Source organism: Camelus ferus, chromosome 3 (assembly GCF_009834535.1).
Source record: "Camelus ferus isolate YT-003-E chromosome 3, BCGSAC_Cfer_1.0, whole genome shotgun sequence".
Lineage (NCBI taxonomy): Eukaryota > Metazoa > Chordata > Mammalia > Artiodactyla > Camelidae > Camelus > Camelus ferus.
Genome location: NC_045698.1, coordinates 52,936,494 through 52,964,435, shown reverse-complemented (window position 1 = coordinate 52,964,435; position 27,942 = coordinate 52,936,494). Strand labels below are relative to the sequence as shown.

The following is a 27,942-nucleotide window of genomic DNA, read 5'->3' as shown; positions in this document are numbered from 1 at the left end:
TTTCCATATAGAAACTTTATTCCATTTGATCATACAAAAATTTAAACTTAAAGAAAAAATGAAAATATGCACCTTTTACAAGTCAAAGAAAAGCAAAAGTCTTATAGCATTTGAATTGGTCTGCAAAAACCCCAAAAACATTAGAGGTACAAACTGTGCTACAGCAGGTCTAAAAGAGGTTGTACACAGTTTTTTTGAAAAAGTTTAAATTGTTTTTAAGATTATTTATATTTAAATTTACAGGCACTGACCAATTTACAAATATTTACATAAACCAAAAATGATCTTAATAAACACTGTAGCTTTTTTAGCAGCCACCACTATTTCTTTATGTGGAAAAGAAATACTAAAAAAGATATCTTTACAAACATTAAGCTTTTATTTATAATAATTTTGTTATGTCTTACCTAAAACATTTTATAGTGGCTTACTGTCTTAAAATTCCAGTTTAGATTATAAGCCTATGATTGTATGCAGAAAAAACTCTGATACCATCAATAGGACATAATCTCAACTTTGATCTTTCAGTTTCTGCTGCTTCATGTCACAGGGAAAATAGAAGCAGGAAAATGGGAAGTAAAGCAAAAGTGCATATTGCACTAAGCTATCATAAAGCACAGAGCACTTAATCTTTTCAAAATGCCTACACTGGACTGAGTTTTTAAAACAAATCCCTAACTGCTGTACAACACAGAGTTAGTGCTCATGTTACTACAGTGCAAAATGTACTATTGATTCAACACAAAATATAAAGCAATCTTGAGTACACCAAAAGCATGTGAGGTACTAATGAAATTCCAATACAGACATGACCAAAGCCTCATTCTATCCTGATGAGTCAAGTGAAGACTTAAGGCAATTGTCCGGTATTTCTCTGATTTCACTGAAATAAAAGATTTCATTTTGTTTCAAGTAACTGAATAACTGACTTGAATCTTCACTTTACTAGAACAAACTTAGGCAACAAACTATCTACTGTAAGTTATACTTTCAGTATGTATGAATCAGACTCTTTTTAAAAAAGTCTGCATTATTTCTTCAGGATTAGCATATGGTACAAGGTACAATTAATTAAAGTTATATCAAAAACCTTTTATTTGTTTAGATAATTCCCCCAAAAATATTTTATCTGATCTCCTGAAAAATTCATGCTATAATATTACTAATCGTCAATGTAAACATTTTCAAAAATACATCTTTAAATCAAAAGCTTTTATTAGGAACTGTCATAATAAAATATGCACTCTTTATATAAGTATGTCCTCTTAAGAATAAAACATGAAAACAAGAAGAACAATTAAAAAGAAACCATGATGAAGGTAAACAAAATGCTTTATGATGTTACCACTGTTCTTTATTAAGAAATAGAGGCCAGTTATCTTTTCAGGATAGCAGCTCTTAAAGGTAGTATACTGTTCAAATCTCGTTTGTTTTTCAATCTTTGCCATGACTAGAAAAGAAAGAAAAGTCATTCTTAAAACCTAAAATATATGTGAACAAAAGACTGAAAGGAGAGTTACTAGAATGTTAATAGTACTTCTTTCTATGCAGTAAAACTTTGGGTGATTTTTTTTTTCTTTGTGTTTTTATTTCCCAAGTTTTTAATACAGTACAACTATTGTTTCTATCATCAGAAAGAAAATGTTATTTAAAAACTTTATACCTGTGGCGTTCTAATTCATTAATAAAGAAATGGGCATACAGATGGTACAAAAAGATACAACTGACAATATTAACATTTATTCATAGATTTAAATAATTTCATCTAAAATAGCAAGGTAATTAATACAAAACCTTTGAGAGGGTAAGTAAAGATTACTTCAATTATCTGGTTGACTATTTGCATCTAGAAAGCTCTTCCAATTAAAAACTGTATTTATGAAGGAGAGAATAAATCCATAAAAAAGCACCTTATATTACGTATCTAGAAAAAAAGAGTGAATAGAATTAGTAAGAAAAAAAAGAAAGAAACTGAAATTCTTGTTCACAAGCTAAAAACCTGACCCACTACCTGGTGGCTGCAGATCTTTGCAGTATGTTCTCACTTCAGTTGTTCAACTGACTAAAAGTATTGGTTTCATAGTTAGAAAATCATAAATGAAAGCTCACCCATCAATAAGAACAGCAGTGTAGCAATGCTCTTTTTGCGTTCTTAATTTAATTTGATAGACATAATTATTCCCTCCTGGATACTTGTTTTTGCCCTGGAGAATTCCATTTCACTTTAAATTTCCTATTCTGGTTGACAAACTGTCAGGGCCTAATTTGAAGGACAGCTTGTAATATGATACACTTGCATTTTTAATTATCATCAAAATAAAGTCTACTTGTATTGCTCAACAGTGAAAAAATATGCCTCCCAAATGATCTTCACAAATTCCCTGATCTTTTTCTTCTCTTCTCTTCTATATGTCTCATAGTATGTATCTCTATCAATGTGTTTCTATACTGTACTGTTGAATTACTTGAAGATAGGAACCACAAAATTACTGATGAATAAATGCATGCTGTGGACTAGAAAGCTGAAGAATAAACTACAGTTTACATATATATGACTGAAGTTTATATATATAAAATATGTGTGTCGTACACAAACACACATGCCTTTTGTTTTAACTTCTCAGAATATAAACAGTGATGAAATGGAGCTCTAGTTACTTGTTACAGTGGGGTATGCAGAAGAAAAGTTATGGAACAGACATGGCTTTATTCTAAGGCTATAAATTCCCTGATATTTTAAGGAGGGAAAGGAGTCCTTTAGGTTTTATCCACTCATTTTGAGAGTTTAATAAGCTCACTGTGAAAATGCTTATTTCCACAGAAGTGAATACCATGTGAGTAAATACAGAGCCAGATCTTTGAAGGAAAAGTACTTATTTAAAAAATGCAAGTAATAAATTCCCTATTATGCCACATTAATTGCTTCATAACTTAGGAACCAGAGCTGTTCTTTTCTATTACAAATATATATTTTTTATTTTCAAAGCACATTACTGCACTAATGTTTCTAGAGTTAATCTGATACATTGTTTACCTTTAAAAATTGATCCTTGATCATGTCAAACTTCTGCTTTTCATGCACAGCTCTGGCTGTATTTGTTCCATCAAAAGGTTCTGCAATGTTAAATGTACATATAAACAAGAAATAATTAAAACGAGAACTTCAGCTTTTTATTTGATTGATTTATATGAATTTGCCAATATTTGATAATTTCTGACCTACAAAATAGCAATTACATATGATTCAGACTAATATCTTATTAGATTTATGCATTCAGAAAATAGTTTTATAATAGCTATGAGCTGTCTAGTAAGATAGAATTCAAGTGAGAAGATGTCTAAAAATGAAGTCATCAGCATAGGTATGTTAGGTCTAAATCATAAAAATGGATAAGATTTCTGAAGAATTACAGTCATGAACCTACCCTAAGAATAAAAATAAGTTAAAGAATAAAGAGTTATCAAAAAGAATAAAGCATTATACCAAAAGAGGAGGTCAATGTCAAATATCACAGAATGGTAATTTTAAATTTAATTTAAATTTAAAGGATCACTTATGTGACCTTTCAAAGTAGAGCTTTAATACTGGTGAGGATGGAAGACAGTGCAGAGAATTATGGTGTGAGTAAATGGTTTAAAAAGATGCAGTGAGAACATTAACTTGTATTAGAAATTTGGCAGTGAAAGAGAGAAAAACAGGATAGCAAGTAGAGAAGACAGGACATAACAAAGGGAGAGTTCTTGTGTGTGTCTCCAACACTGCCTTCTATGTATTCTCCCTCACCCCATTCACACTTCACTCACAAAATAGAAGAGTTCAATATGTAGAGACAAAGAAAATGATTCTATACCAGAGAACAAGGAAACTGAATAGTGAAAAAAAGGAGGCTAACTAAAAGCATTAGAAGATGGGGCCTGAAATAATGACAGCAGTAGGTTAAAATTACTAGAGTAGAAGAATTTTTTTTTTCTTAGAGTTAAAGAATTTTGACACTAAAAAATAGGAAAAAGAAGTACTTAGAAGATCCAGTAGGATCAAGTCAAGAGTATTTTTCAAGGATGAGAAGACCTACGTATGCTGTAAAGCTGAAAGAGAGGGACCAGAGGGAAACAGAATGAAGTTGCTAGAAAGGGGAAAGGTAAAAGAGGGGAAAGACCTGAAAAAATTGAAAGAATAGGATATCTGACAGAGAGGTTAACTTTAGATCTATCATATAATCTAAGCAGGCCTATAATTTTAACAACTCCTTTTATTTATCTTTTTATTGCTTTAGAAAGGCTATTTTGAAAAAGAGTTTATTGTCAGGGTACTGCTTTTTTTTTTTTTAACATAGAATAATGCCATATGCCAAACTATCAGATTGCATAATGTATATAGCACTTTATAAATTATTTAATATTCAAAAGAGCACAAGTAACTAAAATAATATACACCCATTGTGCAATTTAGCAAACCAAACACCAAAGCAGGAGATTCAATTTCACATTTACAAACTCTTAAGATGTTCAATTATAATAATATCCAAAACTAAATTATTCTAAATTTGATGTTTTCCTATAAATGCCAAAACCCTTCATTCTTCTTAACCTCAGTTTACAGAGGTCATCAACTTGGCACCTGTGAGAACAATTCTGCCTCCAGAAGTCAGTTTTCACTGACTCAAAGAAATATTCAACAACATGTAAATTGATTTGAGAGAACAGAGTATCTTCAGAGCATTTAATCTTTTAAAGTAAAATCAATTTACATTCATAAAAATATAGCTTGCATTAATTATCAATGTTTGAAGTATAAAAGAACTAATTTTATTTCAATAAAAGAATCATCACATGAAGATAGTATTTTCTTCCACCTTTAAGTCATGAAACTAAATTTCAGTCAACAACAAGCATGAGGGAATGCATAAAGACTGCTCATATCTTACCAACTGGAAAGATTCAACACTTATATTCATGTTTATTATTTTTTTACAACTAAAGAATTTCAATTATTTTTAAAAATTAAAATTTATAACTAAAAGACTTCCAAACCAGTTCAGAACATAAATATACTACTTTTAACTGATACACAAGCTGAAATTATTCAAGTAATTCTTTCAGTACCATGATGACAGTTGGACGGTAAACAGAGTAGTTGTGGGAAAGCTACCTTCTACACAGATGTATTTATTTCTCCATTCAATACCATCAGGCCTGGGAATGGCTTTGGCTTCACGAACTGAAATCATTTGACTATTCCAGCTATAAAAAGAAAAACATTAATCATGTTAAGAATCTTCTTAACTTCCCTTTTATTATTTTCATTCTATCAGTAGTTAGGCCTAGTCCAATTTTCTCATAGAACTGAAATCTGCCTCAGCCTTCTGCACCTCAATCCCCATTTCCCCTTCCTTACTTCTTTTGTCTCTGTAATACTTATATTCTAATAATTTGCTGATTTATTGTGTTATTTATTGTTTCCCCCAAGCAGAATGAAAGCTCCAAGATGCTGTTATTTATGTATTTTTCTCACTGTTCAACTACTTACTATAAACCAGGTATTCAACACATATTTACTGAATAAATGAAGTAATATGAAAATAGTCAAGTGTAAGTAAACAAAAAACCATGTTCCTTGCTAACATCCCAGTAAGAACTTTTTTATTTTTTAAGAAAGAGGTAATCTTGTGTTGTTTTCTGGTATCATTAAATAATTTTTGTTCAGGTGCACCTCTATTGATTGACTTATGATAAAAAAACTTTTTTTTGGAGATTTTTCCAATAGAAGCAAGTGGATGTTGCTTAAGAAAAACAAAATTCATATTCTATGAAAACATACTGTTGTCTACAGCCATACCACCCTGAATGCGCCCAATCTCAGCTGAAAACATACTGTTATTGCTATATATCAGATGTGTCTGTTAATAGCGAAGTTTTAGTCAAGTAAACAATTTTCTCAGCATGCCTAAAGATAGATTGTCCAGTCTTTAGTATGTCCTAACCTTACACTATTTTTTAAATTTCTTTACAATTATAATAATTTTGTAAAAGTATAATTTTCTTTAAAAAAACATTTTAAAACATGACCACTTAGCTTGCATTAAAAGAAAAATGAGTTTGGGAATAGCTGATATCTTTATTTCAGCCGTATTTAGCTTTCTCCATCATTTGAGTAAGAAGAGAAAGACCATGGTTTGGGACCCTTCAAATTCAACACTGGTCCTACTCTTCCTCTATTTATCAGATAGAGAATCCATAAAGATATAACCATGGGTACAGTATGGCATTTGTTTCTGGAAAACTGATTAATTTCTACATTAAACATGCAATAAAATATTACATCTTGTGAAGTTTTGTAATTTAAAAGGATCCTCAAAGTATGATCTTCTATTTTCTCTTTCTAAGAGTACAGTTTAGAAATAGTTTGCAGAGACAGCTTTAAGTGCTTTAAAAATATATATCAGAATTTATGGTTTTAAAGGGTGTGGGTTGTCAAAAAGCAATACTTAGTATCGGTTACAGTAAGATGTTTTAGATCCTTCATGTACAGCAGCTCCATTAGTATGGACTCCAAAGAGAAAAGAAGTACACTGTTCTACTGGTCCAAGTGTGTTTCCAAAATTTTCTTTAAAAATAACAATGTAAAAGGGGAGAGTTATATAACCACATGCCTGAACTAAACAAGATTACAGTATTACACTTTGGACTACTTCACTTTAGACCACTTAAGACAAATTTCACTAATAAAGTGAAATTTTTCCTAAGACTACTTGTTTCTAATGTCAACTGACAGGACAGCTAAATCTGCAGTAGAATTAAAACTGCAACTATTACGTTAAAAAGTACTGGATTGATTTTTTTTCTCTCAGACAAGTTTAAAATATTGAAATACTGTATCCTGTTGTTAAAACTTTTACTTCCTTAAATCAAAGGAACTATCCTCACCACTATACTTCTATTAAATCCAATCCTAAATTTATATTACATGACAGAACGTGGCTGTAAACTGGTTCATAGTAACATATGTGACATAGCTATATTCACTTCTTCATCCCTAACCAGATATTGCTTAATCTTCAACCTATAATCAACCCAAACAATTCAGTTATTTAAATGACTGTATCACTTGAAGAACTTTATAGAGGGGAAAATAAAGAATATTTGACTCACTACTACTTAGACCAATTCAATCTACTGCATTTTCAAAGAACTTTTAAATACATTTAAATTATTAAAAATTTCAAATCATAAAACATGTTTGTAACTTGTATACTATTTTTACCCTTAGAGGTGAATATAAATGCAGAATTTAAGTGGTAATTTAGAAATGCTTTCCCTACACATTTCCTTCTTTAAAACAGGCTCTAAACTAAGCCCTTTATCATACCATATTTCTCTACCATAATTTGCTTGCCATGTGAAAATCTGTTGTCACCCAATAATTAAAGTGTAAAATAAGATACAGACTATAAAAGAAGGATGTTTCAGAAAAGAACAGAAGAACAGATACGGGGCTTAATTTAATCTAAAATAGATTTGATAATCTATGATAATCTTTTGAATACAGAACTGAGATTACTGGCTCTATATTGGTAAGAAGCTTGTTTTTTTTCTTCAGTACTGATAATGGACTGGTACTCATCTATTATTTCTTCTCTAGCCATTCTTTTTGTGACAAATAGCATTTTGAGATGATTGTAAATTGGAAATTTAGTCTTCAACAATGTAACAGAGAAAAATTTAAGTCTGACAAAGTCAAAATTAATAGGTCTGATACCATTAGGCTGCATATATGCTAATACTAGTCAAATTAAGTGAACAAATGTATATTTTTGTTCTATTACTAAGGGCTGGGAAGCAAACAAACAAAAAAAAAACACACTTTGTTAGGGATTTCAAACCCTGGAAACAGAGGAAAAGTTAACTCTAATCCTTGAGTTTTGTTTTATTTTGACTGGCTCTTCTTCTGCCTGACCCTTTAAATGCTGGTGTCCATCTGAACTTTGCCTCTTTCAATCTTCAAATGCTAGAGCACCCATCCCCGACTTCAATACTCTGATGCTTCTTTCCCAGATCTTTTTCTCCAGCTCTCACCTTTCTACTAAGCCCCAGGCCAAAATTTACAACTAACTATTGGACACTGCCACCTAGATGTCCTACAGGCAACACTGTCCCACATTTTCAAGACTGAATTTAATATATCTTGCCCATGGTCAATTATTAAAATCACTCCTTTGCATATCACTCAACTCTCTTACCTGCTCTTGCTGCACTGAAGCTATTAGGCTGAAAAAACAACTATAATTTAATCTTTGTTTACTCCAATCCCTTCCCAAGCAGCTAAAAAGGGCTAGAGAAAAATATGCAACCATGCTGACCTTTCAATTCATGATCAGTTTAAATTCACTTTAAATTTATGATGACTTAGCTTAAAAGGATCCTAAATGCTGCCACCCACCAATTATACTGTATTTCCACAGTTAATTCACTCCTTTATTTTTCTCCATGACAGTTCATACCTCACTTCTCAAATCTCCCCTTCTCAATCATTCCCACCTGATGTCCATGCTTCATTTCACTAAAAACACTAAAACAATCAAAAGATCATTTCCATTAGCTCCTACCACATCAACCTGCATCTGTCTGTATATGTTTTTTCCCATTATTAATAATGAACTGTTTATGCTTCTACTCCACCTGTGCTCTAGATTCCAATCCTCTACTCAAACAAGTAGACCGTTCAATATTTACTATAATTTTCCTCGTCTCATCAATTTTGCCATCAAGATGGGTTATTTCTCCTTTCTAAAAACAAGAACTCAACCCCACTTAATCCTTCAATTTCTACCCCATTTTTCCTGCTCCCTTAACAAGTATGTAAATTCCTCTAGAGAATTAACTACATCATCTGTACCTAAATCTTCCCCTCCTGTTCTCTCTTTAGCCCACACCAGTGATGCTTTTTATCCACATTATGCCACAGAAACTGCTCCTGTCAAGGGTCCAGTGGACTTCATGTGGACCAATGCTCCAGTGGTCAGCTTCCAGTTCTCATTTTACACTTGATCTATCAGAAAATGTGACACAGATAATCACTCCCTCCTCAAAACATTTTCCCCCTTGGATTCCAAGATACCATATTATATTGGCTTTCCTTTTTTCTCGAAGATTCTTCCTTTTTTAGACTGCTACATAATAGTTCCTTCTCATACCTAATCTCATTTTTATTTCATCTTTGTATTATGAAATTCTTCAAAGAGAAAAAATGAAAAGCATAAAACTCAAAAACAATTCAACAGTTGTTAATATTTTGCCACGTTTGCTTGCATCTGCACATATATGTGTGTGTTTTGAACTGAACCTTTTATTAAGCTATAGATAGCGTGAAACTTCATTTCTTTATCCTTTGGCATATGTCTAAGAATAAAGCTATTCTCCTTTATAACACCAACAGCATCTAGAAATTAACAGTAACTCAAATGCCTTGTAACAATTTCTCCACCTCAATCAGATTATAATCAAGGTTCACCTATCGTATTTGATTGCTTCATCTCTTTAATCTGGAAACGTTCCCTCCACTAAAATGACATTGATTTTTTAAGAGATTAGGCCAGTTGTTTCACAGAATACCTACATTCTGAATTTGTCTGTCTTCATTGTGTCATTTAAAGTATTCCTGTACCTTCTGTATTTCCTGTACTCCTCTTAATATCAGAGTATCTAAGGGTTTAGTCTTTGGGCCTTTTCTCTTTTCTATCTATATTCCCTTGGTTTTCTCAAAAAAGTTTTCAAGCTTTAAATACCATCTTTTTGCTGACAACTCCCACATATATAGCTCTAACTGTGACCTCTCTCCTGAATCCCAGACTTGTATATCCAACTCTCTACTCAGTATCTCTACCTGAATATTTTGTGGGTATCTCAATCTTAAAATATTCATTCAAGATCAATAATGTTCCTCCCTTGTCTTCTGCATCACACCTAATGGCAACACTATCCTTTCAATCTGTTGCAAATCAAAATTTACATGGAATTTGGCCACTTCTCATCCATTTCCACAGCAATCATCTTTATGCAAGCCACTTGATTTCTCTCAGATGATTACAGTATCTAAGCAGTTTTCTTGCTTCTGCCCTTAGATCGCCCTTTGGTCTATTCTTATCCAGCAACCAAGGTGAGCGTATTATAAACTAAATCAGATTAGTTTCTATTGAAACTATTGAAACCCCTCCAGTAGTTTCCCATTTTACCCAGAGGAAAAGTCAAAGTCATCAAAATTAACTATAAGACCCTACATGACGTGGACTTCCTTAACTCTCTGGCATTATTAACTTCCACTCTCTCCCAGTTCTCCCAGCTCTCTTTGCTGTTCCCTGAACATGTTAGGCAAACCTCTACCTCACGATCTTGCAGTTGCTTTTCCTTCTGTTTGGAAAGCTCTTTTCTCGTACAGATACATATAGACCTTCCTCTCCATCGGGTCTTTCTTTCAAAGGTCAACTTTTCTGTGACATTTTCCCTCACCATGCTAGGTACTAAACTGCAATATAGGTATTAAAATTGCAACAACTACACACACCAGAATCTCCTTTTTCACGTTTGCTTTATTTTTCTCCACTTACCACCATCTAACATAGTACACGTTTTATTTGTTTACTGTCTCTCTCTTCATACTACAATGCATAGAAAATAGCTTTGTATAGAACACTCAATGATTAAATAAAATAAGGAAAAAATAAGAATAAGAAAAGATATAGAAAAATTGGGCCTTTGTAAGGTTCCTTTAAAAAAAAAAAGTATCTAAGTATATAAGCATATACTTTCAATTCAACAGATAAACTAGCAGTAATGACATGTGATTAGGCATCCAGAAAATAAAGAGTATAAAGTAGGTACCTTTTAAGGTTCCTAGAATCTCTAGTATCTATGAGTCTATAAGATATTTAAAACAAATTTTTCTTTTTTTTTTTTGCTATACAAAAAAATTCAAAATGATTAAATTCTGATTGTATTTTCCTAGATTTCATAAGCCATCTGATCCCTTTTTCCCCTAATTCCCTGTTCTTAGGTGCATTTCTAGGAACCTGGCTTCCTTTTAAGAATTTTCAGCAGCAAGGTTTAAGGAGAAAGCTGTAAGTGAAGTACGTAAATAAATCTTAGTAATTTTTAAATGGCCATATAAAATTTCTGCAATAGTCATACTATATACTGAAGCATCCTTTAACAGGTACTTAATTCTTTGTCTCTAAGTAAAGGGAATTTTTAAATTAATTATCTCAAAGTTCAGAAGAAATTCTTAAAAAAACCTCTAATGGCCAGAATTCTTTTGCACAGCACCTAGTTCATTACCACGACTACATTCTTGGCTATGCTCCTTACAGTCAAATTTCTGAAATATCTGGTATGAATCAACAATGCACTTGACAAATAAACTATATGATAAAACAGTAGGTGAAGATGTCACCTAAATAAAGCGTCACAGAAATTGCCACAACATTGCATTGTAAACTGACTATACTTCAATTAAAAAAAAAATGATAATACTGCATCATGACAACAAATGCATCCAAAAGTTCAAAACCTCTTCCCAAGCATCAGAATCCTAGCCAGTATTATTTGATGCAGCAAGTTAGTTTCTGTTAATATGATACTAACACACAAACCTGCGCATCTACCATTTTGTTTCAGTCCAACGAAGTAGGTGATTTTCAAGGTATTTCTCTAGATGCTCTAATCCTGAACTAAACCTAGCAGAAAAATACCTTTCTTCTATGAATCCTTTCCCTCTCTACAAACTTCTGTCAGTGTCTAATTTATGACTCCACAGATGATGCCAACAGAGTTTAACAATTAAGAATACAGTTTTAGAGTCACTAGAATTTGAATCCCAGTTCTCTGCCTATCTAACTGTATCATCCTGGGCAAGTTTCAAGTACACAAATTCCTTAAGCTTGACAGGGTGTTATTGTGAGAATTAAATGAGATAATACGTGGGAATCACTCAGCATACTGCAGGGCACTAGGTAACCATTCACTAAACATTAGGTATTATCGTTGCTACATCTTTAACATCTTATCTCTAGAATAACCTTTATAGACTATTATGTCCCATGTCTCTTATAATTGTAAATCTTTCCTCATCTTTATATAAATGAAGGCTCCTTCTTTTTTATCTTTGTTGCCTAGACTTACACATGGGTTCTGGTCATTTTTAACCTGGATTATTATAACTTCATTCTTACCGAACTACCTTTCTTCAGCACTCTTCTCATTTCTTTTCTTAGCCTAATTCAGTAATTTTTAAGTCACCTTAAGGGTCTTTGACTCATATCCATAATCTTACTTTCTGCTTTAAAATTATTTATCTATAGTAACTATGTTTCAAGTACCCACTATCTGGCATTGGGCTGGGTACTAGAAGCACAACTGTACACAAAACAGACACAGTCTGATAGAAGCTTCACTTGGAGGAATTTAAAGAACACTTCTTCTTTCAGGTCCTATGAGTCAAGTCATCTTACACAAGTCAGGTTTCTTTAGAATCACTGTATCATAGCAGATAAGGTAATACGAACACTGCAGTAAAGTACCATATTTGTAGTCAAAACTATATGAAGTACCGAATTTGCAGTCAAAACTATCTGAGGTATTCCCCTTACTAGCTGTATGATCTTTGGGCTAGTTTCCTCACCTCTATAGGCTCACTAGTAAAACGGGCATAAAATAATACCAACCTATTTGGCTAATCTATAAACTGAACGAGATAATACATATAATGTGCTTAAAACAGTTTTTCCCACCAAATAACAGCAATTTATTACTCTTACTATTATTGCTCCCCTCTTCAAATCTCTTCAAAGTGGTAACCTTTGGTCACTGTACCCTCCTCCTCTAACTCTGTACAACTCCTAAGTCCTCTCATTCACTCCTTCAAGCTTTTCCAAATTGATAAGAAGAGCTGTGAACAACCCCTAACCCCACTCTATCTGGACTAAGAACTCCCAAAAGAACTTTGAGGTATGGCCAGCCTGATTAAACACTTCACTGTTACAATGTCTACATATTACCCTCACAAAAAATAAAAAAAGTTAAAAAGGCAGCTAAATGTAAAATGAAATCACTACTGAAATCAACTAAAACTGGGCTTTTTGAGCTGTCATTTTTTTATTAGCTAGAAACAGTAAATCTATTTAGTTTCTAAAAATTAATCATTAGATATAAAATTTTATAAACTACACATTTCTGATATAGTTTACAACACTGAAATTAACAAATATAGCTTCTGACCCAATTTGTAGCATTCACTTATATATAAATGAATAAACACAATTTGAAGTTTCACTTACTCAAATTCTGTAGCATAATATTTAAGAAAGCCCAGTAAGAGGTCCCCAAGATTTGATTCATTCTTTGAGAGGTAAGGAGGAACATTACATGGAGCTTGATGTACGAGGTGCAGCTGTATAGCAGGACTAAAAGATTCCTGTCAAAAAGAAAGAGGGAAAAATGTGAGCCCATTTAAACACACACCCAAAAACTTTATAAATTCTAACATAAGGCTTTCTGAAGAAGATAAAATTTTCTTTATGTTGGCAATTTAGAAATTTGAAGATTTTCTTCCAGTAAAGATTTCACCAATGACTGGAGTAGGCCAGAAAATACCTGAAAAACTAAGATATTCTAATCCTTGGCTGAAATATATCACTCAGTTAACAAATGAATTCCTATGGCAACAAAAGATCTTCTAATTCATAAATAAAATCTTACTGTGGATATCAAGATTCCATCCAATAATACATAATTTCTTTATAAATGTATTTCCTTAATTATTTCTATAAAGAACAGCTGTACTTTCTGAAGTGTATCAAGGACTAGATGATAGCTTTTTCTGACTGCCACATAAAATTTCTCTCAAATGTTATGAAAGTAAGTTAAATATATAAATAGTTCTTACACTGATTTTAAGATTTTTAAAATTCTGTTGTATTTCATTTTTGTATTTTGTATCTTAGAAGGAAAAGAAATAATGTTCAACATGAGTTGAACTTGAAAAGACAAAGAAAGCAGGGAAAAGAACAAAGATAGGAAACATACCAGTAAGCAATTCACTTTTAGCACAGTATTGATAAAGAAGGATATCATTTGCTTGCAACCCAGGCCCAAAAAAGACACCTGTTAGAACACTATGAGTACTTATTCTTTTTGCCTGTGGTATGCCATTCATTTTCCTATCTGATGGTTCTACTAGCAGCAAGTTGTGGCTCTTAAACAAATGAACTATAGAAATTCTCAAGTAATATATATCCATATGTAAGAAAATACTCTTTCTCACGTAATTTCAGTGTCCTCAAGAGAGATTTTCTATATTCCCCTTTGCCACCAAAGTAGAAATAGATTTAAAAAACAAACAGAAAAATCCAACTGGTTAAGATAGCAGAATGATAACTACATTTAAGGCTCTCAACTACCCAACAGATGAACCTTGGATTTACAGATATTAATTCAATTAGTAATACCTAAATAACTGCAATATTAAAAAATACTGACTCCCCAAATAAGTAAGTAGTTAAAATGGAGAAATAGGGTAGTGCATCTATTTAATAGCAGTCCTCAAAAATCATCAGTAAAAACAAGGAACAGGAAAATAAAAATAACCTCTCCCCCTGCCCCATTACCTTTAATTCTATCCACAATTTTTAACTACCAAGAAGTGATTTACCTTTCTGTCAGAAGAAAAATTCTACTCCAATCACAATTCACAAAGTTGGAATTCCTAAACATGGGACTTCCTGGTATACTTCTAACAGACTTAGTATTACATTATATGACTCAAGTAGAAATCTTATTTGTCTCTAAGACTAGGGAGAGTAGGAGAGAAGCATCAATTTGTAATAAAGAGTAAAGGCAGAGGGGAAGAGCAGGTATACTGCCTCTACCACCCTTTGTCTCTTACTTGTTAAGTGTAAATTAGGACTTCAGACGACATTATTTAAAATTTACAATTTTAAATAATATTTTCTGGGAAATTTAACAAAAAGGTATAACATAAGTTCAAATGACAAAGAAAAAAGTGGGTCACTGTTTAATAGTTTCTGTTCTGAAAGCTTCTTACTAATTTTGATTTCTAGCACGATAAGCATTCAATTTATGAAATAATACTGAAACAGAACAGCCATTTTCTTAACTGAAGTTTGAAACTGTTTGAATCACCTTAAGATGTTTTACTTTCTTCAATAATTTAAAGAAACAGATAAGTAACTGTAAGATTACAACTGAAGAGTTGTGAGACCTACTATACTAAAATGCTGAATGACCCTGGACCAACAGTTTGGCCAGTGTTCTCTTAGCTCCACTGTTCTTTTTCAAGGTCATATACAAAAATTGGTCTTGTCAAACCTACTGAGGAAAAAGTGAAGGAGCAATCCAAACAAACAAACTAATTAACTAACAAACAAACAGGATCCAACTAAAAGAAGCTATAAGTAAAAAGGAATTCTATTTAACCTTAAGTAATCCCCATTTTTGGTTATCATTCACATTACAAGAGTCTCTGCTTTAAGAAAAATTTTAAAAAAGAATTTTTTTCAAGGAGCTCCCTAACTGCATTATATACTGAAGAACAATATATGTTACTTCAGATAGGATGGGTGTGGGCATAGCATATGCTAATATGTTAGAAAGCACATAAAGAGCAATCCAAAAGCCAAAGAAATAAAAGCAGCCTTAAAATTACAATCTAAATCCATGGAAAGACAATTTAACTGATACTATATAACATCTATCTCTCAAAGCATTTTTTTCTTTAGATTACCAATATTTACTGGTTTAATTTTTTTAATGTAGGGAAGATATTTTATTATTATTTTTTAAGATTGTATCTTATTTTGGGCTTCTAATGTCCAAATATGTAATGACTTAATTCCTGAAAAAATTTTCCAAATGATATTTAAACGCTGGTATTTTTGAAGACATATCTTCCATTTCTCTTCAATTAATGCCGAGTTAAGAAAATTTTAAATAGGTAATCTCTTACCTATTTAAAATCTGGAAAGTTTCATCATTTTTGCCCATACAACTGCCTAGCAAAACATACAACTGCCCATACAACTGCCTAGCAAAAACATCTTTTGCCAAATTCCATCATTTTTTGAGGTTGTGTCATAATATCTTACCTGTATATGACCTTCAAAGTCTGAAATTTGGACAATTAAGCACTTTCTGAACTAAATTAGACTGGCTAAGAGTACTTGGTAACTGTTCTTTAAAACGATGGATAGCTTAAATGAAAGATGACTATTTTTCATCTCTAGGCAAAAAAATTTAATATGCACAATTTTCTAACAATATGAATTGTTAAAGCCTAGAAATAATGTTGAGGAAGATCTCAAAGAAAAGGATAACTGATACACAGCATTTAAGTGGAGTTCTACCTTAACAGAGAAAGAACTAAATGATATATTGAAGTTCTACAAAGATTTCTTAATTGAAGGCAGATCCTTACCACTAATCAGTGGTACATTAAAGTGGTACACTAAACCAGTGATGTACATTAAAGACTGAAAATTAAACTGCCTTTAAAATAAACCTTACATGAGTGATACCTTTAAAGTTTTGAAATCAATGTTAAGTATTTAACATAAAATGGAAGTACTATAATAAAGAGGTTAAGAGCATGAGCTCTGGAGTCAGACATAGGTTTGAAATCTGGTCCTTCTATTAGCTATAAGAACTTAACCAAGCTCCCTAGCTTTCCAAAGGTTAAGCTCCTTTATCCATAATATAAGGAAAACAATAGTATTTTTTGTTATAAGGTTGTTATAAGGGTTAAATGATAAAATGTATGGAAAGCATAGCAGCAATAGTATTATCTATTATTAATTATTCAGTATACACCAGGCATCATTATTATTGTAACTGTACATTTATACAGTAACACAGTATAGTTACCTTCTGCAACTTTCAATGTATTATTTTGAAAACTACATAACCAATGACTCCATCATATTGTATGAATTTTAAACCTGAAAAAAAGTTGCTATGTGAAGATATGTATAATTTAATGTATTTTCAAACTATAAACGCACAGAGCACTCTACATTCACAGAATTCTTCATCTCATAACTACGAAAAGGAGGGTTATTTTCTTACATCTCTGTTTGGTTAACATAAATGGCTTCTGAGAATATGAAAATACCATGAGGGAATGAAACAAATGTAAGTTGTCTTGATAAATCTACCTATCACAAATCTACATAAATTTCATGCTAGCATTAAAATAAAGACCCCTTCAGATGTTTAATCTGAGTTTATACTTAAATTTTCTTAACCTCATTTTAACTCAAAGGTAAACACTCTGTCCTCAATCATTTATGTTGTTTTCTTAGTTGATAATCAAGTAATAATAATCAACAATGCTATATACTATGATATAGTTTTCAAAATAAAGATGTTTATAATCTTTCATCCTTTCCTTTCAAAATTCAATATCACAACTGAATTGACACACCATACCAATTTTTAATAAATATTTTATAAATTTTGAGAAAACATGAAAAAGACAAAAAGAGCATAATATACTAAACAAACTTTATTCCATTACAAAATTATCTTATTTTTTTAATTCTATTTTAACTATATTAGAAAAACTCAAAATTTTAAATTTTGTTTCCTTTGTTATTTTTTTGTTACTATAGTTTTAAGTCATTCTCAAACTTATTTATACAAGCTGAAATTTCGTCATATCTGCTTTTCTTAGAGAAAGGTATATAAGGTATATAACATCTACATAGGAACAGTCAGATAATATACAAATACAATGTAGTAAGCAACACACATTAGATAAAATGATACGTTACTGACTACTACTATCATTTTGCCTTTCCTCAGGCAGCAAGCATAGTATAATGGAAAAAATACCAGTTTCTGCATTCATAATTTGGGGTCAATCAAGCTTGGATCAATCATGTAATCTTTCTAAGATTCATCTGTGAAACAAGAACACCTTACAAGTTTATTTGCTTAGGATTAAAAATATTGTACGTAAAATTTGTATGTGCTGTTATAAAATAGATACTAAAAAACTAATAGTTACTACTAGTAATAAGAAACAAGTTGATTTGCTTTTCCATCAGATGGACCACTGATCAGTTTACAGGTCTCACATAAAACAAAAAATCCTGCTAAAAGGGAGTAGTAAGTCCTTATCCATGTTAAGCATCAATCTTACGGTAAAAATAATGTTTAAATATTTATGGTAATGTAACCACCCATGAAACTAAATTAAGACATTCTTAAATCTAGCAGGGCTTGCTATTAGTACTACTTTTTTTTTTTAAAGCTTTGGAGCTGGGGTTGCATTAAATCTATTTCCTGGTTACAGGTATAGAAATAAGATTAGTAAAACAGAGAGGAGAGTACAGGGTCAGAGGTAGTGCAAGTGAACAGAAATCAGGACCCTGCCATGGGAGAGAGCAAGGTGATTAAAAAATGAAACACACAGAAGTAAAAATGAGGCTCTTCAAACTAGTAATATATAATACTAAGAATATGAGTGTCTTATAAAAGCAATACTTCTGTCCCCCAGGACAGTGCTATTAAACTGAAATTTCATCAGTATTTTATATTAGTAAAAAGAGTTCCATGTAGTGCAGGGTTTTAAGCGAAATTCTGTAGAAGCATCTTTTTAATACACAATAATGGATTTTTTTATAAGATACATTTAACTATTAGACCTTCTGTATGCTGAAAAATACATGTAGCTCTTGCTACACTAAAACCTAGGCCTTGAAGAAAAATAAAGCTGGGACAATAAAATGAAATAGTAAACACCCAGTCATTATCTTTGACCTTTCAGTATGAGCTAAAGAATTAATACTTTACAGAGGAAGGAAAACATTCAACAATAAGGCCCAAAAGGTCACGTTATTTTTATTTCTATACTTTCTGATGTTTTATTTTTCATAGTGTTTAAGATAGCATAAATACTGATACTGAGTTATACTGTAAACTCATTATAATAGTTCTTCACAGCAGAAATTCGTTTTTAAAAGTAAGAAGATAAGATAGCCAGATTCCAAAAGGTTTTTGTATTAAATGGTCTCTTCCAATAAACAACTCACCACAAACTGGGAGGCCCTCACATTACACCAAGACTCCATTTACAGTGAATCCTCTATTATCCAGCACCTCACGTGTGCATTACAAGAGTAACTGATGTTCAAAAACAAGAACATCAGTTCTCAATCATCAAGAGTAAATCACATGTAACTGAGGTTTCACATCAAGCATATTTATTATATTTGGGTGATCCATATAAAATAAATACATTCTTCGAAAACTGATCACTCAAGGTAGAATTATTGTAAATTTATGAATTACTAGGTTAAAAATTATGTGGTTTCAGAAGGCTGGTCAAACATACTAAACAAGTAACCTAAATATTATTTCCAAAAAAAAAAACAAGAACAAGATTGACTATGGAGGAAAACAGAAATGACAGGACTATAAAACAAAGAAACAGCAAATTCTGGAAAAAAGAATACAAAAACTGGAAAAGAAACAAAAATATGCATATAGATTATGAATATGTACGTTACCTAGGTTTCTATAGGTACCCAGTTTGAGTACATACTTAACTTTTTCTAGTAGGCACACTATATTTCTTGAATGTTTCTAATTAACTTCAGACTCTTAATAGTGTACACACACAAGGATAGTGTACTAATATTACCTCTTAGTATATTATTTGATAAAATCAAATGGAAGATAAAAAGATTATCCAATTGTTCAACTTCTTAACTTTTTTCCCTGATTTCAAAGTATACACATGTTAGTCTATAAAAATTCTCAGTTACTAACTAAAGAAATGTTCTAAAACTCTATTTAAAAGTAGCATGAAAAAAACTGGTATGAGTCCAAATGGACCTTCACTAACTGAGTATATTTAATTCTTATTAGTGATAATCATGAGCATCATGCAAAAAGTTTCACCATTAACATAAATGACCAGATTGTCTGCCAATAAACAAATAAAAAATCAGTCTTTGGAAAAAGTATATGAAATATTTTTAACATTCTAGCGGTCAATGCCTCAGCCTATGTAGAAAATGTTATCATATACTTAGAAGGTTAACTAGTACTACTTTTATATTCACATTAACGCTGCATATAATAGTTCCACATATACTTGTCATAATATTATTATAATAATTTATAAGAAACACTTACTGGGTAAATTTTTTGGATGGATGGAAGGATGGGTTCAGGTAGGGCTATAAAAAGAAAAAGTTAAGCTTCCGTGATTCACGTAATTAATTTTACAAAGCAATAATTTGTCAGCTATACCCCAGGTATGAAACTACATGGGTTTATGCTAAAATTCAACAGTTTTTCTATATTTTGTGAAATCAATCTTGATCCCTAAAAATTTTAAATCAAAATATATCTAAACTCATCATTTAAGGTCTGTTAATAAATTATGTTATATTTCTATGTAAACAAATGTTCCTTATATGATTTTAGAATAATAGGTCATCAATAAATGGACATACATCATTTGGTCCAACATCAGACATACACACAAAATAAGCAAGACAAGGATTGTGCTACAGATATTGAAAGGACATTGTTAAGATGGATGTAGCTATCAAAAAAAAGTGTTTTTAAGTACAGTCCAATGGTACAGTATCATAAGAATAACAGCTCTATCATCACTGTCCCTTTATTAAATTTCTTCAAACAATAATACCAAAACTGAGATAGTTTCAGGAAATTGATCTACTGTGAAAAGAAAAACTGAAAAAGATCTTCAATCTCATTAATACATTTTAAAAAAGAAAACCTCAGCAAAGTTTAGAAATCTAAATCAGGAGATCTGTAGAAATATGCTATGAAATAAAATTTCATGCAAAAAAATCACTATCTTCATATGTTATTGTATTTTTAACTGCCATTTTTCACCCTTCAATAGCTTTACCTAAATCCAACCTCATTAAATGCATTAACAGTAATTTCACATCATTATAATGTAGATGGAATAACATGAAAGGCAAAGTGCCTAATAGTCACAATGTAAGAAATAAATGTAAAATGCAATGTCTTGAATATGGTAAGATACAAGTAATACATTTTCAAGATTTCTTTAAGATTAAAGACCAAATATAGACCACACTATAAACTATGCATTTAAGAATTAGAAATACACTATGTATACAGTTGACCCTTGCACAATGCAGGAGTTGGGGGTACCAATCCCTGTGCAGTTGAAAATTTGCGTCTAACTGTATAGTTGGCTCTCCACATCTGAGGTTTCAAATCTGCAGATGCAACCAACTGCAGATTGCGTAGTAAGTACTGCAATATGTATATAATGGAAGAAATCTGCATAAAAGTAGACTTGCACAGTACCAATCTGTGTTGTTCAAGGGTCAACTGTAATTAAATAAACTCAGTAACAAAGAATCATTAATTCACTTTTAATTCCTTATTTAGCAAAAAAAATTTTAAATGACTTCTGGAATACATTAAGGAACATATAATCAACCATTATGAGCAACTTATATGGTCTTCAACTATGATTATAAATGTATAAATTTCTACCACATATACAAAGTAGGATGCATTACTTAAATTTTTCTGTATCATGCTTCATTCCCAAGTTGAAAATTAGAATAAAATAAAATTCCATGATAGTATGGAATGTTCACAGTATAAAATTAAGAATATGAGGGTAAAAAAAACTCACTCATTACTTACCAGAATCACTCTTAGGAAGTAAAGATATATATTTTTTCCCCCCAAAGGCATTCAAATGCTCAAAATTCTAGAAGTCCCTACAAATAAACTCAAGCCCCAGTCACTTAACTCTAAAAGTCTTCATATTTGTATAACATTTTTAATGGCTTTTTAATAATTTTCATTATAATATAGAAGTCAAATTGGAAACTCTTACTAGAAATTAGTTGCTAAAAACTTGAATTCTATTCACATTTTAAAACACTCCCAGTAAATTAAAATTATAATTTAAAAAAGGATTAAGAAAAGATTGCAGGAAATTAGAAAAAAATATTATCTCATTCTAGATTCATAACTAGAATGCTAGGAAAGAAAAACACTGTATAGGGTCTTTTATTAGATAAAGTGCCTTTAGAACTATGCAATTTGGGAGCTTTCAGTAGCAGGGTTATCATTCAATAAATCCCTTGCCTTATAACCTTAAAGATTTAAAACACTAGTCATTAGAGAAGCAATTAGTATACTATGGTAGTTATTTATCAACACTATCCTGATAGCAACCTCAAAGTATTTAGCAGTTTTTTCAAATGTTTACTTTATTCCAAAGCAACATACATTTCGGAAGGACCTCTCTGTAACGTCTATTTTGACTTCAAAATTTTTGACTTCAATCTGTTTTTTTTGTTTTGGACTTCAATCTTTTAAATTTCTCTTCAAAAGTAAAACAAGACAAAAGTTTATTATTGCAGGATATGATCAATAGATAATGTCTTAATATATATTTAATCTATAAGATTATATTTAATCTATAAGATTTTACTTTGCCTGTAGTTCAGATAAGAGCTGTCTGGTCAGGCCTCTACAAATTCATACACATAAACATTCCATACTGATTCACCAAAAAATTAAACTAAAAAAAAAATGCAGATCTTCCAACAACGCTAAGCAACCACTAATTTTGAAAATCCAAGAACAATTTTAAAATGCCTAAGAGATAGTTCTATACCTAGTAATATGGTAAACATTCCATGAATATTCTTTCATATTATTGTTTCTAATCAATTGACACTTTTGCCTTTATTATTATTAAGTCTTAATCTTAGATTGCTGTTAAAATCTCTTCTCAATGGAGTCTTCCCATGCTTTCATCAATCATCTTTTCAAGTATACACAGCTTGTAACTGTCTATAGAAATTCATTCTAGGAAGTTTTAATTAATCTTTTCAACCTTCTTATGTAGAGAGGACTGGTTTCCTTTCTCTGTTCATGGCAGAAAAGATATTAAAGCATTTAAAGTTAAATGAAACTTAAAAGTCATCTAATCCAATTATTAACGTCACAGATGAGAGCATTAAGGTCAGAGAAGTAGAATACCTTGGCCAAAATCACAAAAACTAGTTCACTGTGGCAGAGCTGGAACTTCTCAGCACATCTTGCAGATTCTTGTGTAACAAGAAAAGTAACTACTCATTTCAATCTCTCTAATTTCTTCTAGGGGAGAGCAGCTTAAATTTGTCCAAGTACAGAGTTACACATTAGGTCTGGGTAGCTGATATTTTTTAACAAACACCTAGAAATGGTTGGGGATAGTGCCATTAATTACAAACCACCTCAGTAATATGTAGGACCACTCTGTCAAGAATAAAGTATGTTTAACAAAATCTAAACCCAATTTTAACATGATTTCATTGCACTGGTAAAATACTAGTATTTGAATTTTTTAACTTGCTTGCAAAACTACCATGGAGCATCTGTGATTAAAGAACATTTTTCTAAAAAAAGTAATCAAATTAAAATTTCTAATAACCCAAAAGGGAGGGATAGGGTACATGTTATCAGTCTTCATGAATGTTACATGCTTTAGTCAAATCTAATGCTTAAATCACAACTAAAACTAAAAAATGAATAGACACTAGGTGGTAGCACATGAGTGTTTGTCACATTATTCTTTACATATTTTATATGTATTTTACAAAAAATATTTCTAACCTATTCAATTTTTAATAAAAGTGAACTGCAATTCACAAGAGAACAGAGTTCACTAAAAGAGCATCAAAAGTAGTATGTTTCAGACTGAACTGTAAAATTGGACAAAAATGGTTAGTGATATATAAAGTAGTATCCTAAAATAGCCAACATGATGTTTCAAATCCTTTTGGAGGGGCAAATTAATCATCAAACTAGTATATATCCAAGACTGGTCAGCAACAAAAGTACATGTATTATAATTAGCTTGAAAATTTTCAACAACAAAGGGGAAGTTTATCTAATCTCTCTGATGATTACTGATTCACAAAATTGCGGCCATTTAAATTACTTTAAGTCTTCTTACTACCTCAAAAAAATTCACCTGATTCCATTGTTCAAATAAAAATATACTTTTTTATTTAATATGTACTATAAAACATCTATGAAGTATAGTAACATATAAAGAAAACAAATCCTACTGACCATAAATAATACCCCCCATAAGTTTTTGGCACATACCCTTTCAATATTTGCATACATATGAAGATATACACAAACTGAAATATAGCTATTCTTTTTAAAATAAAATTGAAGTGATGTTGTATATGACAGCATATCATGAATATTTTCTTATATCAATAAATATCTTTAAAACATGATTCTTAGTGTCTGCATAAATTTCATATTACGATATCATAATTAATTTGACCAATCTTCTACTCTTAAAAACTTAGATTATATCTAGTTTTTTATTATTTCAACAAATACCATGAAAAATACAGCCTTATATGAATTTATGTATGCATCCCTGACTATTTACCTAAGTATAAATTCCAAGCAATGGAATCACTGAGTCGAAGGGTATAAACATAAATATTACAACATTGCTTTCTTAACTGTAGAAATAGTCACCCAGAACAGATCACACCCTAGACATTCTGGTAAATGGTCTTACATTAACATCAAGTCTTTCCACTCAATGTCCGTGCAGCTCACAGGAAAAAAAACTTTTTTTTCTTTAAATCAACAAAAAAATCAGTTAATTCCTGTCTCAAGTAGAAAATAAAAAACGTAATGAATGGTGCTTGAGTTTATTTTTACAGGCCTCTGAACATTCTTCTGCCCCGAGATTATGAGTTCACAATACAGTGGTAAAAGTTTTTTAAATACAAAAGTGAATATAGGAAACTGTCAAAAAATAAAAACACAATGAAACTTCTTTATAATGTTTTCCAAGGGTAACATTACTAAAATATTTGTTCAAAGCAACAAAATAGGAAATGTGGTTTTATGGGCCTTAGAAAAAACTTTTTAAAACAATGATATTTGAATAGAAGGTCAACAGGGAAGAAAGATCCCATAATGAAGTTAAAAATGCATTTCCATTTTAAGAATTGGGAAAAACTTCATAATACTTACTTTGTAAATAGTGCAAAACCATCAATACAAGACTATAGCTGCTTAAAGTACCACGACTGGCATCATTTATTTCATGGTGACTCGCCCACTTCTTAATCACCAGTACTAACGGACGAACTCGATTTTCAACTGAAAGTAAAATTAAAACTTAAAAAGGGTAAGAAGATACCACAGTTTCTTTGAAATTGCATTAGTTTTATTTTTTTATTTCCCAACTACATGCCAATAGAAAAAGCAATGCCTCCTGTTATTAAACACTGTGTTCACCATAAGTGTGTCTTACTTCTGAAGCAAACTTTAGTTACCTTTTAAAAATTACCAATTATTAAACTTCATTTTATTGACTTATAACTCTGGTAGTATATGATTTTAGTGCAGCAACATATTATACATATCAGAAAATGAGACCCAATGTACATAAACACAATTAAAGAGGTGTCAATATTTACTATACACATCTTTATAAAGGAATAAAGAATGTGATAATTTGGAAATAAACACAAAACTTACGGTATGCATAAGTTCTGAGAAGGAATGTGTTTCTTATTCCAACAACATTGTTTACATTCAAGTCGAACTCCACACAACTATTTTAAAAAAAGAAATAAACTTCAGCTCAAGTACAAATTAAAGTAACTCCCTAGTAACTAAATTCATATCCATCCATCCATCCAATGATGCAAAATAGCACAGGCCCAAAGACTTTAAATGAGGCACTAAAGAAATAAGAATGAACATACTTTTAGCATGATTTAGTGTCTATTAAAGATATAAATCAAGATTATTGTTGAAAGATCAGTAATGTACCAGAAAGGCTCCAATTATTCCTTACCGAAGTTTTAATTTTACAATCCTTTTCAGATAAAATTATGCGACCAAACACACTTCTGGACAAGTTACCCCACTAAGTCATACATTCTCAATCAATTTTGAACTAGAGCATCATTTGCTTTAAAATAATAGGAATGAAAAGCCAAATTAAGTACATGTGAAAAAATAAAAGCTCTGTCTACATTTTATATTCCCTCCAAAAGGGTTGGTAAATTATAATATCATGCCAAATTTAGCTACTGATATCTAGGAAGAACTATTACAGTCAAACACATAACAGAAGGGATACTTCTTTGAAAGCAAAGAGATTATGCAATTCACAATTTAGAGAATACGGCAATAATGATGGGATCTATAAAGAATAGCTAAACTCAAAATAAAAAGATTACTTAATATATAAGTAACAAGCCTATGTACTATCATGTCCAACTTCTGAACAATGAATTGTTCTGTGAAAAGTACCCAAAATAAAAACTTAATCAAATCTTTTAAATGTAAAATTTGAAATTTACCACTTCAGATTTTCTTGTTATGAGGAAAGAAATTATTACCTTTCAATTATCCATGCACATTAATAAAAATGGACAGTGTTATTAAGACTTCAGATGTCAATGTATCTTTGGCTTTGGGAAGCCAAAGAGTTATATTCTTTAACTGTGTTTGTACAAATCTAACACTGAAACCAGTTTGCACTTCCTCTATATAACTCAACAAAGAAGAAAAAACACTTAGATGGGAACTAGCCTGCAATTAAAATATTCTCCAAAAATATTAATTCAGAGCTTTAAAAATATCCACAGTACTTGCTTCAAATTCTACTTCTGGAAATACTAAAAAATCTTTAATATGGCAAAGAAATTTACGCACAACATGCTTATTTGAACACAGAACGGTTAAGTGAATGACAATAAATTCACTCAATGAAATACTGTAAAGCAACTAAAAATGAAGACAGAAGATATTCAATGATAGAAGCAAGTATACATGTTATATGGTTAAGTAAAGAAGTATAATCTCAATTTTAACTTAAAAAGCTCTTATGCATTCATATTCATAAAAATTGCCTTTCCAAGCATGAAGAATTGCTCAGGCTACTTTAGAAAATCATTTCAAAGACCAAATCATTTCTAAAAACTGATGAACATAAGCTATTAGGCTACAGCCTAAATGTCTTAATTATCTACCTCAGAAGAATACCTAAAAATTATCTAAAGCAACTGAAAAAAGAGAACTCAATAATTATTTACCTGACTTTATCCCTGAACTTCACAATTGGCACTTTAGCTCGAATCAGCTGAGGTCTCTCAATGTAACCAGCTGAAGGATAAAAGATATTATGGACATCTGTAAATGCTTCTCAAATTCAGTGGTTCAATGCACATTTCTTAAAAGTAGTATTTTAGTTAGCTAAAACAATTTAAGAAAGCACCGTCTTTGAGAGAGAAAGCAAAGACAAAAGGATATTACCAAATTCTTCTAAGACTGGAGACTCCAATACCATGTAGAGGATCTTACATATTAAAGGGTTATTTTCAGAAATGTGGTCTAATATCTAATAACATCTATAAAGAAGTTCACCAGAGCATTATGAGTGAGAAATATCTAGGCCAGTAGCAGGAGGATAGCTAAATTCTGGGACAGCACATGGCAAGATATTATGGCTGCCACAGAAATCATATTTACGAAGAATCTTAAATGTGGAAATGCTGGCAACATGATACATGGGGCAGTAATACATTCAAATAAGTATGATCTCTAAGAAGAACACGTATATACATACTTTTTATTCCACTGAACTTAAAAAACAAATTTTTTTCTGAGTCAAAATACACGTTTATTGTAGAAATTTAAGGAAAATACAGAAATGTGTAAGAGAGAAACTGCAAACTTTTCCCAAATGAACAATTTCCTACTGTTTTAACTAAAGAAAAACATAACACCACATTTTAAAACTAAAAATTCTCTGTTATGATGCTTTTTAACACCAAAATCATAAAATGTATCAAGTTTCAA

General features: G+C 31.1%; 1 protein-coding gene across 4 annotated transcripts in view; it reads right to left on the bottom strand.

Moving 5' to 3' along the window:
• Positions 1-27,942, bottom strand: part of TENT2 (terminal nucleotidyltransferase 2) — a 56,344-nt gene continuing 28,402 nt past the window's right edge. For all 4 annotated transcript variants that reach the window (XM_014560935.2, XM_014560937.2, XM_014560936.2 and 1 more), the window contains 8 exons: positions 27,177-27,246; positions 25,609-25,685; positions 25,099-25,227; positions 20,206-20,249; positions 13,326-13,462; positions 5,150-5,241; positions 3,035-3,114; positions 1-1,450 (listed from right to left, as the gene is read on the bottom strand). In XM_014560935.2, the coding sequence (XP_014416421.1) occupies positions 1,376-1,450; positions 3,035-3,114; positions 5,150-5,241; positions 13,326-13,462; positions 20,206-20,249; positions 25,099-25,227; positions 25,609-25,685; positions 27,177-27,246 (704 nt within the window). In that variant the 3' untranslated portion in view covers positions 1-1,375. The remainder of the gene's footprint in view (positions 1,451-3,034; positions 3,115-5,149; positions 5,242-13,325; positions 13,463-20,205; positions 20,250-25,098; positions 25,228-25,608; positions 25,686-27,176; positions 27,247-27,942) is intronic.